Source organism: Chrysochloris asiatica, unplaced genomic scaffold, assembly GCF_000296735.1.
Source record: "Chrysochloris asiatica unplaced genomic scaffold, ChrAsi1.0 scaffold00118, whole genome shotgun sequence".
Lineage (NCBI taxonomy): Eukaryota > Metazoa > Chordata > Mammalia > Afrosoricida > Chrysochloridae > Chrysochloris > Chrysochloris asiatica.
In genome coordinates, this window is record NW_006408636.1 from 2,045,447 (window position 1) to 2,062,586 (window position 17,140).

General features: G+C 38.3%; 1 protein-coding gene across 1 annotated transcript in view; it reads right to left on the reverse strand.

Moving 5' to 3' along the window:
* The window catches only part of LOC102814344 (oligophrenin-1-like), a 673,730-nt gene that overhangs the window by 405,672 nt on the left and 250,918 nt on the right, over window positions 1-17,140 (reverse strand). The window contains exons 7-9 of the mRNA XM_006868550.1: window positions 14,476-14,580; window positions 10,944-11,073; window positions 8,696-8,796 (exon numbers count right to left, since the gene is read on the reverse strand). Coding sequence (XP_006868612.1) covers window positions 8,696-8,796; window positions 10,944-11,073; window positions 14,476-14,580 — 336 coding nt within the window. The remainder of the gene's footprint in view (window positions 1-8,695; window positions 8,797-10,943; window positions 11,074-14,475; window positions 14,581-17,140) is intronic.

Sequence of the window (17,140 nt, forward strand, 5' to 3'; positions counted from 1 at the left end):
ATGTAATATAATTTAATAATGGTCTTAAATAATATTTGTCCTTTTGTGACTGACTACTTTCACTCAACATAATGTCCTCAAGGTTCATCCATATTATGTGGTGGCTTGCAGCTTCCTTGTTATTCTTCAAGGTAACATAATATTCCATTGTGTGTATGTACCAAAGTTTGTTTAACCATTCTTCCACTGATGGGCACTTAGGCTGGCTCCATCTTTTTGCCACTGTGAATAGTGCTTCTATGAACATTGGTTGCACAGGGTTTTTAAAAGCTGAGTTTTCAGAAATAAATCTCTAGGCCTTTCTTCCAAGGTGATTCTGGGAGGATTCGGGTGGTACAAGTGAGGATAATGCTCAGCTACTAACTAAAAAGTGGGTGGTTCAAATCCACTGAAAGGTAGTTGGAAAAATCAGCTACTGAAATGTGTAGGTCTACTCTGACACACATGGAATTACCAAGATTCGGAATCAACTCAATCACAATTGGTGATATTGGTAGGAAAGGAATTTGGAGGAAATTAAATATGAGCTGTATTTTATAGGCAAAGTAAGAATTAAGCCAAAGAACATAGGGAAAGCCATTTGGGCAGAAGTTACAATATACACAAGGCAGAGTCATAAAAGAGTGTGTGCATACTTCTTAATCAGTATATTGTTGTTGGTAAGTGCTGTCAAGTCAGTTCTGACCCATAGCATCTCTGTATAGGCTTTCCGAGGAGCAACTGGTGAGCTTGAACGGCCGACCTTATGATTCAAATCAATTTTGCAATCCAACACATTAACCCAGTATGTTGTTCTTAGGTGCGATCAAGTTGGTACTGACACATAGATGCCTTATGCACTGCAGAACAAAACACTGTCCTATCTTGGGCCACTTAGCCAATCCATCTCGTTGGGGGTCTTCCTCTTTTTCTCTAACCCTCTACCTTACCAAACATGATAGCCTTCTCCAATGACTGGTCCCTCCTGACAATATGTCCAAAGTATGAGGGATGAAGTTTGGCCATCTTGGCCTCCAAGAGCACTCTGGATGCACTTCTTCCAAAACGGCTCTATTGGTTTTGGCAGCCCATGGCACTTTCAATATTCTCCTCCAACACCAAAACTCAAAAGCATCACTTCTTCTATGGTCTTCCTCTTTCACTGTCCATTTGTCGCATGCACATGAGGTTATTGAAAATACCATGGCTTGAGTCAGGCACACCTTAGTCCTCAGCTGACATCTTTGCTCTTCAACACTTTAAAAAGGTCTTGTGCAGCAGATTTACCTAATGCAATATGTTGTTTGATTTCTTGACTGCTGCTTCCATGTTGATAGTTGATAATCCAGTATAGAGCGTACTTATATACTGCTGTGGCATAAAGTGGATGAGCAGTAACTAGAGATGACCCTACATAGGGTCACTATGAACTAGAATCAACTTGATGGCAGTGGGTAGTAAGCCCATATAAAAGGACTCCTGGTGGAGCATTGGCTGATCATTCAGCTGCTAACCAAATGTCAGCAGTTCAACAACCCACCATAGTAGAAAGATATGACACTCTGTTTCCATAAAGATTACAGCCTTAGAAACTATATGGAGCAATTCTGCTCTGTCCTATAGGGTTGTTATGAGTCCAAACCAAGTATACGACAATAGATTTGGTTATGTTTTTTTTTTTTGTTTTTTTTTTTTTGCAAGCCCTTATAGTTTCCATTATGCACTTACTAAATTATATTACAATTTCTTGTTTCCATGCCAATTTCTACAATGACTGAGAACTCCTTCATGACATGGACAATATCTTCTTCATCATTATATCTCTAATGCCTAGTATGAAATGTTGTTGTTGTTGTTGTTGTTAAGTGCCATCGAGTCGGGTCCGACCCATAGCGACCCTGTACAGGGTTTCCGAGGGTGTAAATCTTTACGGGAGTAGAAAGCCTCATCTTTCTCCCGCGGAGCGGCTGGTAGTTTCGAACCGCTGACCTTAAGGTTCGCAGCCCGATTCGTAACCACTACGCTACCAGAGCTCCCTAAAATTAAGGTACATAATATAATTAAAATGGGTGATGCAGATCTGAATCAGATTCCATTTTGTCCTAGGCCCCTGCTTCTGCTTTTTAGAGTACATGATACATGACCACACTTTTGAACAAGATAACTTGTTCTGCAACATTTGGAGCTGGCCAAAGCAAACAGTTTGTAGTAACACAGAACAGAGAAGTAACCAGCTCTGGAACTCAGGAAACTGTGGCTAAGGTTGAGTATCCCAGTCAACAGAAATTCTTATTAAATGACTCTTACAAGAATATGTTAACTATCAACCAAACAAATTTACCACTGTACTCTTCCCAATTTTGTACACAATTCTAAAAAACTGAGTATCAAAGACGTATGCTTTTGCTATGCTTTAGACCACCACTTACAACTTTCATTTTTACACTTCCCAATTAGCAAATCTTGGAATCTGAATAAAGCTCTTATTTTACAGAAAATGTTTCATTTTTAATACTAGCAAGTAGGTGGTGCACAGTAAACAGTTATGAAACAGATTATCACCTGGGCTATTTTTCAGAAGAAATACACTGAGCAAGACTAAGCAATTTATTCAGTGCCAAAAAGCTAATAGGACACAGAGCTGGGATTTCAAACCAATCCTTGAGACTCAATACTCTTTCCCTTTATCACAAATGCTTAACAGGGGGAAGATGGGGATTATAGTGTTTGGGAACGTGGTCTGTAAAATAAACAGCACAGAATTAATGGAGGCAGACAGGCTCTGTAGGAAACAGTGATAAGTGCCACCCATAGGCAGAATGAGGCCAATTCTTCCATCTTCAAATTTAGTTAATGATACTTTATATACTTTCTGGGAGAGTAAATGAGTAGTGATGTGAAGTCCCTAGCTCTGTGCCTGGCACACAGCAGGCATTCAATATGTGTTGTTGCTGCAGGTATGGTTGACTGATTTTAAACTCACAGCAACACCATAGAGTTTACTTGGCGGTAATATTGTCTATTTTTTAAAACAGGCCGTAACTTTATTGGAGATTTACTTGCTACAATTACTACCAAAAAAAAAAAAAATTAAAAGAGAAAGAAAACCACAACAGAAAACAAAACAAAACCCTAAGTAAAGGCAATTGTGATCAACAAGGTGCCGAGTGCAAGTTCCAACAGCAAGATGGCAGGATGTGGGAATGAATTACACCATGTTTCTTTTAAAACAATGGAAGCATGGAATGGCAAATGTTTTATTATCACTTAAATGATAGTTGTGAATTTTACTTGATTTTAGTCATTTTCCTTCTACTCTATTTACAGTAGAAAAGCCAGAAACCTTACTTCCTGTCCATCTTTGCTACAGCACCTGCTGTGGCAGAGAATTTTGAATGCATCTATACAATTTTGATCACCTGTGACTGATGTCCAAATCAAGATGGACTAGGAAAAAAAAAGATAAAACAAAACAAAAAAGAATATAGTCTATTTGACTGTAATCTTTACATGGACTCCTGGTGTGGTGCTGTAGGATCAGCACTGAACTGTGAACCAGAAGGTCAGAAATTCAGTTCCACCAGTTGCTCCTCGGAAACGCCTATACAGGGTATCTATGAGTCAGAACTGGCTAGATGGCAGTTGAAAATATAACAATCTTTACATGAGCAGATCACCAGGTCTTTCTCCTGAAGAGCAGCTCGGTGGATCTGAACTGCCAACCTTTCAGTTGGCAGCCAAGTGCTTTAACTGTTGAGCCACCAGAGCACCTTATTCAGAAATAGTGGTTTTTATGGTATTCTTACTCAATTTCTAAAACTAGTTGGTGTTTTAGATATATAAATTATTTTTTAAAAAATGGTATCATAATAATAATGTTGTTGTGTGTTGTTAAGTGCCATCAAGTTGGTTTTGACGCATAGCAATAAAAAGCACTAGTACAACAATGATAGTACCATTTATTTTTACCATATAAATGAGGATGCTTCAAAATTTTCTATAAATTCCATTTTCCAGGAACTTTCTGAAGCCCCCTCATATTTCATATGGACCTCACCAGATGGAATACACAGAACTCAAATTGACTACATCTGTGGAAAGAGACAATGGAAAAGCTCCATATCATCCATCAGTCAAAACAAGGCCAGGGACAGATTGTGGAACAGACCATCAATTGCTCATATGCAAATTCAGACTGAAGCTAAAGAAGATGAAAACAAGTCCACGAGAGCCAAAATATGACCTTGAATATATCACACCTGAATTTAGAGATCATCTGAAGAACAGATTTGATACTTTAAACACTAAAAAGACTGAAGACCAGAAGAGTTGTGGGATGACATCAGGAACATCATACAGGAAAAAAGCAAAACGTCATTAGGAAGCAAGAAAGAAGGAAAAGGTCAAAATGGATGTCAGAAGAGACACTGAAACTTGCTCTCAAGCATAGAGATGCTAAAGCAAACAGAAGAAATGAGGAGGTACAAGAGCTAAACAGAACATTTCAAAGGTCAGCCTCAAGAAGACAAAGCCAAATATTACAATGAAATGTACAAAGATCTGGAATCAGAAAACCAAAAAGGAAGAATACGCTTAGCATTTCTCAAGCTGGGGGAACTGAAGAAAAAATTCAAGCCTCAAAAAATATGAAAGGAATACACAGAGTCGCTGTAATAAAAGGAAACGGTTGATGTTCAACCATTACAAGAGGTAGCATATGATCAAGAGCCAATGATACTGACGGAAGAAGTCCAAGGTGCATTGAAGGAATTGGCAAAGAACAAAGCTCTAGGCATTGATGGAACAAAAATTGAAATCTTTCAAGAAAGTGAAGTGGCACTTGAGGCACTCACTCATCTCAGCCAAGAAATTTGGAACACAACTATCTGACCAACTGATTGGAAGAGATCGTATTTGTGCCCGTTCCAAACAGAGGTAACCCAATGGAATGCGGAAATCATCGGACAATATCTTTGATATACCATATGAGTAAAGTTTTACTAAAGGTAATACAGAAATGGCTACAAGCATACATTGACAGAGAACTTCCAGAGGTTCAGCCAGATTCAGATAAAGACATGGCATGAGGGATATCATTGCTGATGTCTGATGGATCTTAGCTGAAAAGAAAGAATACCAAAAAAAGTTTACCTGTACTTTATTGACTATGCAAAGGCTTTCTATTGTGTGGATCATGACAAACTATGGACAACATTGCAAAGTATGAATATTCCTGAACACTTACTGTGCTCAAGAGGAATCTGTACATGGACCAAGAGGCAGTTGTTCTAACAGAATATGGGAACACTAAATGGTTTAAAATTAAGAAAGGTGTGCAACAGGGTTATATTTTTTCACCATACTTATTCAACCTGTATGCTGAACAAATAATCCGAGAAGCTGGGTTCTATGACATCGGGATAGGAGGAAAACTCATTAACAACCTGCGATATGCAGATGATACAACCTTGCTTGCTGAAAGTGAAGAAGACTTAAAATATTTACTGATGAAGATCAAAAAGCACAGCCTTTGGTATAGATTGCATCTCAATGTAAAGAAAACAAAAATCCTCACTACTGGACCAATAAACAACACTCATATCAATGGAGAAAAGATTGAAGTTGTCAAGGACTTCATTCTTCTTGGATCAACTATCAACACTTAAGGAAGCAGCAGTCAAGAAATTAAACGAAGTATTGCATTAGGAAAATCTGCTGCTAAAGACCTTTTTAGTGTTGAAGAGCAAAGATGTCAGCTTGAGGATTAAGGTGTATTCAATATCCTCAATATCCTCAAATGTATGTGAAACCTGGACAGTGAATAAGGAAGACCGTAGAAGAATTGATGCTTTTGAGTTCTGGTGTTGGAGGAGAATATTGAAAGTGCCATGGGCTACCAAAAGAACAAACAGATCTGTGTTGGAAGTACAGCTAGAGTGCTCCTTGGAGGCCAAGACGGCCAAATTTCATCTCTCATACTTCAGACATTTTGTCAGGAGGGACCAGTCACTGGAGAAGTCATGTTTGGTCAGAGAAAAAGAGGAAGACTCCCAAAAAGATGGATTGGCAATATGGCAGCATCAGTGGACTCAAGCGTAGCAACAATTGTGAGGTTGGCCCAGGACTGGGCAGTATTTCCTTCTTTTGTGCATAGGGTCACTGTGACTCGGTACCGACCCAATGGCCCCTAACAAAAACAACAAATCTTTATAGGCATCCTGGTGCGGTGCTGTGGGTTAATGCACTGGACTGCAAAGTCAGTTTGAACTGCAGTGTTGGTGGTTCAAGCTCACCAGCTCACCTAAATACAACAACAACCTCATATTTCTAAAACACAAACTAGTACTAGGAACAGAGTCAGAACTGAGTCACAGAAGAAATCATTTCCAACTATAAATTGAGGAAACTCATCTTCCTCCTCTCCTAAATATGGAACAAGTTCCACTTTTCATCCTAAAAGGAATGAACACTGCTTAGACTGATGCTGTTGTTTTGCAATGAATGGGTAGAGGGAAAAAAAAATGAAAAGCAGGTCTTGCTGTCATCTGCTCAAAGGATGTGAAAGTAGTATCTGCTCTCTCTGTCTTGGGCTCTGCAGTGAGCAGCTCTGAGAAGGACAAAATGGGTTTAGATGAGCTTACTGTCTAAGAGAGTAGCTTTGAAGTCTATGATTTGGGAAATAATTTCCATACAAAATAAAAGAAGAGATTGAAAGTCAATATTGTTTACAAACACTTTCTAGTCAAGTCAGCTAAGTTCTGAATGAATTGGAACAAATTCTGTGCTTCAGCACAAGATGGATTTATTAGCAAAACAGTGAAAGGTACTTTGGTAACTGACAGACTGAAAACTGAGAAGGGTTCTGTAGTCTTCAGAGTAACAGCCTTGTTTGGTACATCCCATCTTCAACCCAAATTCAAAGCAGAGTGTCAAATACCATGGTTAAAGGGAAATAAAACAGTTTTCAGCAGCCTGCACCCAACTTCAGACCTCTCTATATGATCAAGTCACACAAGAGTAATCCTCCATGAAAAATACCAATAATGGAGGGAAAGCACCCTGATTTTTCTCTAAATTCCTAGTTACTTAAATTATGTCTTCATGAAACGACTACCTTCAATACTAACAAGTAAAGTGATTGTTGTTGTTAATGCTGTCGAGTCAGTTCTAACTCATAGTGACCCTGCAATAAGGTTTCCAAGGAGCGGCTGGTGAATTTGAACTGCCAACCTTGTAGTTCAAACCAACCTTGTGGTCCAGTGCATTATCCTGCAGCACCACACCAGGACTCCAACATCACTTGTTGTGATAGCAGCAAACAATTCATAAAGAGTGAATATCCTTTAAAAAATCATTCCATAAGATCTCAGAGGGAGCACGGGGGCTCTGTAAGATAAACACTGGACTGCAAACCACAAAGGGGTGGTTCAAGCCCACCAGCCACTCCATGGGAGAAAGATGAGGCTCTCTGATCCCACAAAGGTTTACAGCTTTGGAAACCCTACCCAGCAGGGGTGGGGAGCACCTGGCATGTGGGCCATATAAAGACCACAGAATCATTTGGTCTGGCCCTGCCAAAGCAAGCCCAGTTACAGCCATCACATTGTTTTTCTTATTGTTGTTAAGTGGTTTCAAGTCAGTTCCAACTCATAGTGACCCTGTTTCCAAGATGTAGCTGGTGAGTGAATCACTGAACTTACAGTTCAAACAGGCCTTGAGGCTGATTGCTTTTCCTAAGGCACTATACCAGAACTTCAGTTTATCACATTAGGGGTGAATTAATTAAATGTTTGATCAAACTTAGCAAGCGAATTTTTAAGTTGACAATTTTGTATGGCCCACAAATGATATTATAAATTTTGGCAGAAACAAGTTTTCCCACTCCTGCTGTACAGGGTCACTATGAGTCAGAACCAACTCAAAGGCACTTAACAACAAGATCTGAGAGCCAGTTAAAGGGAAAAGAGACACATCTAACTACTTCTAGAATATAAACAGTCTCTCTGACAATCAGTTCTTAGCTTACAAAACTTCCAGATGTGTATATATAGGATCAGGATTGTCCGGGAAGTAAATTATTTTCTCAGTATGTTAAACTTATCTTGCCATTTTGGGGAGTAGGGAAGGTTTGAAGGGCAGAAAACAAATTTTAACTTTTAAAGACATTTGAATCTTACTTGCAGTGTGGGATATAAGTGATTCTAACTTGAGGTAATAGATTTATTCCTTTTAAAATAGAAATTTTATAAACTGAATTATGTTTTAAGTGAGTCCTACTTAAAGGAATCCTGTAGTAGAAACTTCTTAAAAGCAAGCAATACTCTCTTCCTCCTCCAATTCATCCATATTTTTGTGTATAATCTTTGTATAATGTGATAAGTACTTATAGTAATTTAATAAATGTCTGAAAAAGTACAGGTACTTTCAGAAGGCCTGATATAATTAGTAGGGGGCTTTTTCACTAAGCTATTTAGCATTTGGTCCAATGAAAACTTATGCCAAGAAGAAAACATAAAGTTATGATTTCATTAACAGTGATGGATTTGATTGACACTATTGTTAATTGCCAGCAACCCTATATAGGGTTTCTGATGAGTGACTAGTGAGTTGGAACTGCTGACTTGCGGTCCAATGTTTATTCTACAGTGCCACACCAGAACTCTACTAAAAATAACATAAATTCTTTGCTAAGATACAGCCACCCACAAGAACTGACCTGCTTAGCACCTGGCTTCTGTTCCATAGGTGTCATGGTGAGCGTCTTGGTCTCTTTCTCATATCGGCAGTAGTATTTCATCCAGGCTATTCCCAAAGCCCCTACAACAACAGGTAGAAGTGAGCTGACAGAATAAAATGTTTTGGCTATGTGTAGTTTGTTCTTCATAGTCATCTTTCAGATCCAGCCTTTCACAGTTCCTAACCTACTGCACATATGGAGATCCTAACTTTCCTCATATCCACAATGCTTTCCATAACTGCTTTGCCTTACTGAAGTAGGGAGTCATTAGATTCATAAAGGAAAATCAAATAGCACAGAAGAGTTTGTATAATTATTATTTAGGAGATAAGAAAACTTGAATCCTCTGTAATATTCAGTGACTAGATGAGTTATGGTAGTGAAGTGGTTACGAATCAGACTGCTAACCTCAGGGTCAGCAGTTCAAAACTACCTATTGTTCCACAGGAGAAAGATGAGGCTTTCTGCTCCCATAAAGATTTATAGCCTCGGAAACCCTGTACAAGGTCGCTATGAGTTGGAATCCACTCCACGGCACATAACCACCACCACCACCACCAGGTGAGTTAGGCCATTTTCCTTGATCAGCAATTAACAACAAATACTAATATGCTATACTGCTGAAATCATGAATAATCATTGAGTACTTTAAGAGCAACCATGTGATCCTAAGCTAGCAGAAGGCATAGGGTATGGTGTTAAGGGTTAATGGTTTTTGGTATCTATAGACCTAGGAGCTCTGGTAGCGTAGTGGTTACGAATCGGGCTGCGAACCTTAAGGTCAGCGGTTCGAAACTACCAGCCGCTCCGCGGGAGAAAGATGAGGCTTTCTACTCCCGTAAAGATTTACACCCTCGGAAACCCTGTACAGGGTCGCTATGGGTCGGACCCGACTCGATGGCACTTAACAACAACAACAACAAGACCTGAGGTCTATCTTAAGCCTTCCACTTGGTGGCTGAATGACTTACAATTGGTGATGTACCTTCTCTAAGCCTCAGTGGCCTCATTTGTAAAATGGTATGTAAAAGGGGTATGATAATGTAGTTTCGAAGATTGAGTAAGACAGTAAAGATTAAGTAAAGCACTTAGGACCACGTTTGGCATATACTTGTATGTCAGAGTCCTGGTGTGGCACTCTGGGTTAATACGCTGGACTGCAAAGTCAGTTTGAACCACAAAGACGGTAGTTCAAGCTCACCAGTCACTCCTCAGAAACCCTATACAGGTCATTATGGGTTAGAACTGACTCGATGGCACTTAACAAAAACAACAAGATATATATCTGTCTCCTTTCTCCTATCTCCTTTTTGTCTCAATCTGCATTTTGAATTTCAGAGTTGTTCTTATCATCTGAGATTTTATATGGCACATCCTTGGCCTCCCCTCAAATTTATCCTTCCTTTGTAAAATTTATTTCATTGTTGTTGGTGAGAATATACATAGCAGAACATTCAATGGCTTCTACATGTACAATTCAGTGACAGCTTGAGTTACATAATCATTCTCACCCTCCTCTTCTGAATTGTTTATCCCCCATTAACATAAATTCACTGCCTTCTAAGGTTCTTATCTCAACTTTCAAGTTGCTGTTGTCAATCTGTTCTATCTCCTAGTTCATTGAGTAATGCCTGTGGTCTTAAAAGCTTATAAGCATCCATTGTTACATCAATTGTTCTCTATTAACCTGGAGCAACAGAGGAAAGAGAGTCAAGAATATTAGGAGGAAATGTAATGTGTGGTTAGTTGTCTGTATGAACAACTACCTCCTTTGCCTTGAGACCACAGACACTGGATGGCTCCTGGCTACCACTAGAACACTTTGATCAATAATTTTATAGAAGAATATTGATCAAAATGAACAAGAGAAGTTAGAATTCCTATGGATTCCAGACTTTCTGGAGAAACAGAGGCTGGATGAACCATAAAACTATTGCCTTGAGGAAATCTTTCATCTTTAAACCTTAAACCAAAAATATCCCCTAAAGTCTTCTTAGAACCAAACAGTACTTTAACTAGTAAGGAATGTCTGTCTTGAACATTGTACTCTTTTAAGATCTACCTTATAGAACCACCTGCCTTTTTATTTTCATTATTCCTAGAATATTCTCCAAAGAGCTGTATCTGCCAGAATTTTGTGAACATGAGTGGCAAGAGTTCAAATAGGCCAAGTGACAGTAGATGCAACCTGCTGAAACTCAATGAGTACCCCTGTATGCCCACATACATTTTTCTTGTGTATAGAGATAGCCCTCAATGGTCGGCTGTCCCGGTAGTTTGCAAGTCTGGGGAGCTTCTTTCATTCTTCTCTTAAGTTCCCCCATCTCTTCCCGGGTACTGGAGAAATGATTTCTTGTCTGTCAAGACATTATTTATAATCAATATCATCTAAAATAACATCAAGAATACATATTGGGGGGAAAAATACATATTGGTAAGAGACCTAGTATAGAGTTTTGTCTCCTTACATCATGTACTACAACATAGCAAAAGACAAATGTTAAACAATATCAACAACATCTATGGTGTTAAAGATGGGAAGGAGTCCTGGTAGGGCACTGTGGGATAATGCACTGGACTGGAAGGTGAGTTTGAGCCACAAGGTCGGTGGTTCAAACCCACCAGGTGCTCCTTGGAAACCCTATACAGGGTTATTATGAGTCGGAACCAACTCAACAGCTCTTAACAACAACAACAAAGATGGGAAAAGAAATATAAGTAACATTATATCCATAAAACAATAACCAGGAGATTTTTTTAAAATGAGAATTACTTAAGGCGCCAATAAATAACAGCTCTAGAATCCTAAACACTATCCTAAAATGGGGGCTTTACAGACGATAATAGTCACATGGCAACTTCTAAGTTCCACCTCAAATATAGCTACTAGTCTATTTTACCCTGAGCAGAGCTGGTGATGCTACAGGATAACCACAAAGTAGGCAGTTCAAACCACCTGTTACTCTTTGAGAAAAAGATGAGGCTTTCTGCTTGTTTAAAGATTTACAGCCTCAGAAACCCTATACAGGGTGGCTGTGAGTCGGAACAGACATGACAGTACCTAATAAAAACGCTTGACCCTGAAGCAAATCCTGGTCAATAGGATAAAAAATATGGGAGGATGCTCTCTTTCAATATAAACCAATAAAGAAGTTAAATTTGCATAGTCATAATATAAATATCAAATGCTAATGGTAAGAAAGAATTTATTTAAAACTGCACAATTGAAACACAGCTTGCAACATCTGTATGAGAAGCACTAGAGATAGGCCTCTTAGATTTCAGTCTCATGATAATCAGTGAAAAGGATGATCTGGGCTGCCCTATCTGTCCAGGCTCATTTTACAGATCTATGATCCTGAAAATGAGTCATCTATCTATATATCTATATCTATATCTATAAGGAGCTCTGGTAGCGAAGTTGTTACGAGTCAGGCTGCCAACCTCAAGGTCAGCAGTTCAAAACTACCAGCAGTTCCCCTTCTCTGCAGGAGATAGATGAGGCATTCTGCTCCCGTAAGACTTACAGCCTCGGAAACCCTGTGCAGGGTCACTATGAGTCGGAACTGACACCACGGTACTTAACAACAACAGCGTATCTATATCTATAGATGGAGTCCTGGTATGGCACTGTGGGTTAGTGTGCTGGACTGCAAAGTTGGTTTGAACCACAAGGTTGTTGGTTCAGCTCACCAGTCTCCTCCTTGGAAACCCTATGCAGGGTCACTATAGGTCACAACATACTCTAGGGCACTAACAACAAAAACATATATATAGATATAGTAAGTAATATAGACTTCTTGTTAAGCTTGTACTTGTCAAGTCATATTTGGTGAAATTTCAAGCGATTAATTTGGATGTAAGAGAATTTACAGGCCACCAGTAGAAGACAGGTACTCTCATAATCTAGAATAAACAAACAAAAATAAACAAACCAGACAAATACAAAAGTTAAGTTAAGATCCTCCTAAGCAATCAAGAGACTTATTTTCACCACTACTTATAAACTTTTTTCATATAAAAATGCTTTTTTTAAATAAATTTCATGTAATATAAGACCCTGTTCAAAGTCACCATCTCAGTGACAGCTTTTCTGACTCCACAAGGCAGTCAACTGTTTCATCCTCTGTGCTTCTTTAAACACTCTGGCCGTGACACTATGTAAAAATTACATGGGAGTATGTGGTGCTATAGGATAAGTACTATACCGAAAGGTTGGTTTGAACCATAAGGTCAGTGGTGTGAACTCACCAATTACTCCTCAGGGTCGATACACAGGGCCAAGATGAGTTGGAACTGACTCAATGGCACTTAACAACAACATGATTTGACTGTATTTACTACAGCTCTCTCTTTCATGATACTCTATAACCCTTGAGGACAAAATAAACGTACATGCCTCAATACCTTTCACTATGATTGATAAATAGTATTTTAAATTATATTCATTAAATATACATCAAAAAATTGTTAAATATGGAGTGTGAGACCTCCAGAGAAACAACGACACCAGAGATGAGGCCATGAAGAGTTGAGGACTCTGAACTCATGGAAAGAGAGGGACTGGGTACTTGGCAGCCAGGAGACAGGTTTGCAGAATGTGCCCTTGGTTTTTTAAATTATTACATATTCCTGAGTGTTTCTGTGTGCATCTCCCCCACTCCAAAAATAAAAAACAAAAAACACCAAAAAACAGAAGGAATGGAAGCAAATACTGTTGAATGATGATGTGCAGAGGAGATTGTAATCATTGCAATGAAAAGATGGTGTAAAGCCAATGTTCTTCTATGTAAACTATCACTCAGTTCACAATAAAAACTTAAAAAATGATAAAATAATATACAAAAGTATGACAAAACTGAGCCCGTCTATCAGTAAGAAATTGCTAGGTAAAACAAAGTGGAAAAAGCCTTCAAAAATAATTTATTTAACTGTCTAAGTTTAATCACTGGTCTATCAGTTTGTCAGACTGTATGCATACTGCATGCATAGCATGTTACTCTGATGCTGGAAGTCATGCCACTGGAATTTCAAATATCATTTGGGTCACCCATAGTGAACAGGTCTCAGAGAAACATCCAGACTAAGACAGACTGAGAAGGAAGGCCTAACAATTTACTTTTGAGAATCAGCCAATGATTATTCCATGGATTACGATAGAACAGTGTCCGATCAAGTGTGGGAAGATGATTCCCTTAGGTTGGAAGGCATTCAAAATATACAAGTAGCCACAATAACGGTCTCTAGCATTCCAAATATTATGAAGATGGCAAAGAACTGGGCAATGTTTCGTCTTTTTGTACATAGGATCACCATGAGTTAGAACCGACTAAATGGCTACTAACAACAACAATAAGTAGCAAAAACAAAAAAGGCAAAGAAATAGATGGAAAATGGGTATTCATATTAATAGGAACCACAATGAGAGTGTCTTGACTGACCAGGAGGGAAATAGCATAAGAACTAGGATTAAACAAATCCATATATGGGCTACAATCTAAGAGAGATGTAGATTAGCAATATTTTATAAATACTGGTCAGATGGATGGGTTTGTGGGTGAAAGGGTGGGCTATGACAGACAACAGTCTGCCTTCAAAATAGGGGCAAATTGAAACAAGAAAAGCAAGAACAGAGCAGTACAATGAAATATCTGTGATCCACACCAGCATGTATGACCTAAAATTCCAAGGTCAAGATGACAGGGCTTCATTTCAATTTAAATGGAGAGGGAGATATGGAAATTTACATGCAAACTCACATTCTGTAAGCTGAGCAGTAGCTGTTGTTTGTATGGGAGGAAATCCTGTGTGAGCTCCACAGTTAGACTGTTGGAAATGAAGAGGCTGTGAAGAAAAGCCAAGACCTAGGGAAAATGTGTAAAAACAACTTTATCACTGACACCTTCTTATTAGTTAAAGAAAAACTGAGCACAGAAATAAAACTCCATACAGTTTTAAGCCAGAAAAATATTAAAAGCAGTCATGTGAAATACAAACAGGTCTACATGTAGCTATTATTCTCATATAGGTTAAATGTGTCCACTGGATTCAGTTTAAATAAATGAAAACTATGAATAAATTTGTTCATTCAGATATTTTTCATGCAAAGTTATTAATAATTTAGGTAATATATGAATGGACTATCTCCTTTCTCTATATATGTTTAGTACTGGCAGTAGGTGACCAATAAACACTTGTTGAATGACTAGGTAAGTAAATGGATAAATTAATGAACTGAGAATCTGTGCCTGGATGAAGACTGTCATAATGTTAAAAAAATAAGAGTCTGGACCAATTTTTATATTAGCAATACTTTGGGGGGTGAAGAAGACATAGAAATGACCACTAAAGTACTTTTTAATTTCAAAATGTTCAACCTCATTAGACATCAAATACACACAAATTAAAAATAACATACTATTTCCATCTATCAAATTACAAACATTTAAAAAATAATACTCAATACTGGCAAAAGAAAAATGTAATAAACAATTGCTGTCAAGTTAACTCTGACTTATGGAAATTCATGCTTTTCAACACAGAACTGTGCTTCACAAGATTTTCTATGGCTGTGATCTTTCAGAAGAAGATCGCCAGCCAAGCTTTTGTTCTGAGGCACCTCTGGGTATATTCGAACCACCAACATTTTGGTTAATAGCCAAACACTTAACCATTTGCACCACCCAGGGACTTAAAAATGTAATAGATATTAGTAAAAATTCTAGAAAGCAATTAGGTAGGCACATATAAACCATATAAACATGTACATTCATTCTATACACCCACACACGACTAATAAGTACATACATGTGTGCACATGTGTTTATATACATAAACATACAAAAATTATGTGTACTACATACATGAGGGGGCTTCAAAATTTTTTGGAAAAAATGAAATTAAAATATAATGGAATTTTTCTGTGCATTTTTGAAGCCACCTCATACATATGCTGTTGTTAAGTGTTGTAATATTAGTTCTGACTCATAGCAACCATATGTACAATAGAACAAAACACTGCCCAGTCTTGCAATATTCTCTCAGTTGTTATGTTTGAGTCCACTGTTGCAGCCACTATGTCAACCCATCTCATTGAGGGTCTTCCTTTTTACTTCGGCCATCTACTATACCAAGAATATCCATATAGTAATCCAATCCATCAATAATTCCTGTCAGTTTTGTATCCAAAATACATCTCTAATTCAATCACTCTTTTCTATTTCTACTATCAGCACCCTAACCAAACCAACATCTTCTTTTGCCTGAATCACTACATTAACCACCTAACTGATTTTCTCACTTCCATTCCTGGCCACTTCCAAGCCATTCTCAACACAACACGCACTGGCTCATGGCATACATTCACACCCTTCAGTGGTTTTCCACTGCACTTTGACAAAAATACAAACTTCTTACACGAGGTCTACTGGTCCTACACCCGCCTATCAGAATATCTCCTGCCATTCTTATTTACTCTCACCAGTATCTAAGTATACTTAGTATATTCATTGAGTATATTGGTATTTCCTGTTTAAGCTCTATACACACGTTTCCTCTTAATGTTCTTTCCCAAATACTCCTATGCTTGCATATGCTCTTACTTTATATCTAAGATTAAATGTCACTTCTTCAGAGGTCTTTGATGACTACCTGATTTAAAGTAGCTATCTATTCTATTCTTTATTTTAATTCCTTTGGGTTTTCCTTTAATAACCTTCAATTACTTAAGCTATCTCCATCTCCCCCCCCACCCCCATTTGTGTCTATGCCAAAAGACTGCAGGCTTCATAAAGACAGAAATTAAACCTATTTGGTTCACTACCAGTGTTTCTACCACTTGTCTTGTCAGTTTGTCACAATATCAGATATACTGCCAGAAGATGAGTCCCTCAGTTTGGAAGGCACTCAAAGTAAGACTAGGGAAGAGCTGTCTCCTCAAAGTAGAGTTGACCATTATGATGCAACTGGAGAAACATATTCCCACCTTCATTTAGTGATGGGGCAAAACTCAAAATGAGGAGAAAAAGCTGCAAGCATTTATTAACAATTGGAAATTGTAAAAAATTGTAAAACAATAAAATGGAATGCATATTCTAGGCATTAATAGGCTGAAATGAACTGGTATTGGCCATTTTCAATCTGACACATACATGGTTTACTATGGCGAGAATAACAAATTGAACAGGAGTGGTATCATATTCATCATCAAAAAGAGCATTTCAAGGAGAACAAACAAGATGGAGATCGGGTGGCCGTATAGCAGAGAGCTCCACCAACAACAACACAGAATACCCGACCAAGCAGGCTCAGGGGATGGTCCCAGAACTCTGAACCACATATAAAGGAATACTTAAAAGGTTGGAAGGCTCACAGCTGGGGGAATTTGTGGCAGAAGCAAGAATCCTATTGCTTTCTAGTCCGGGA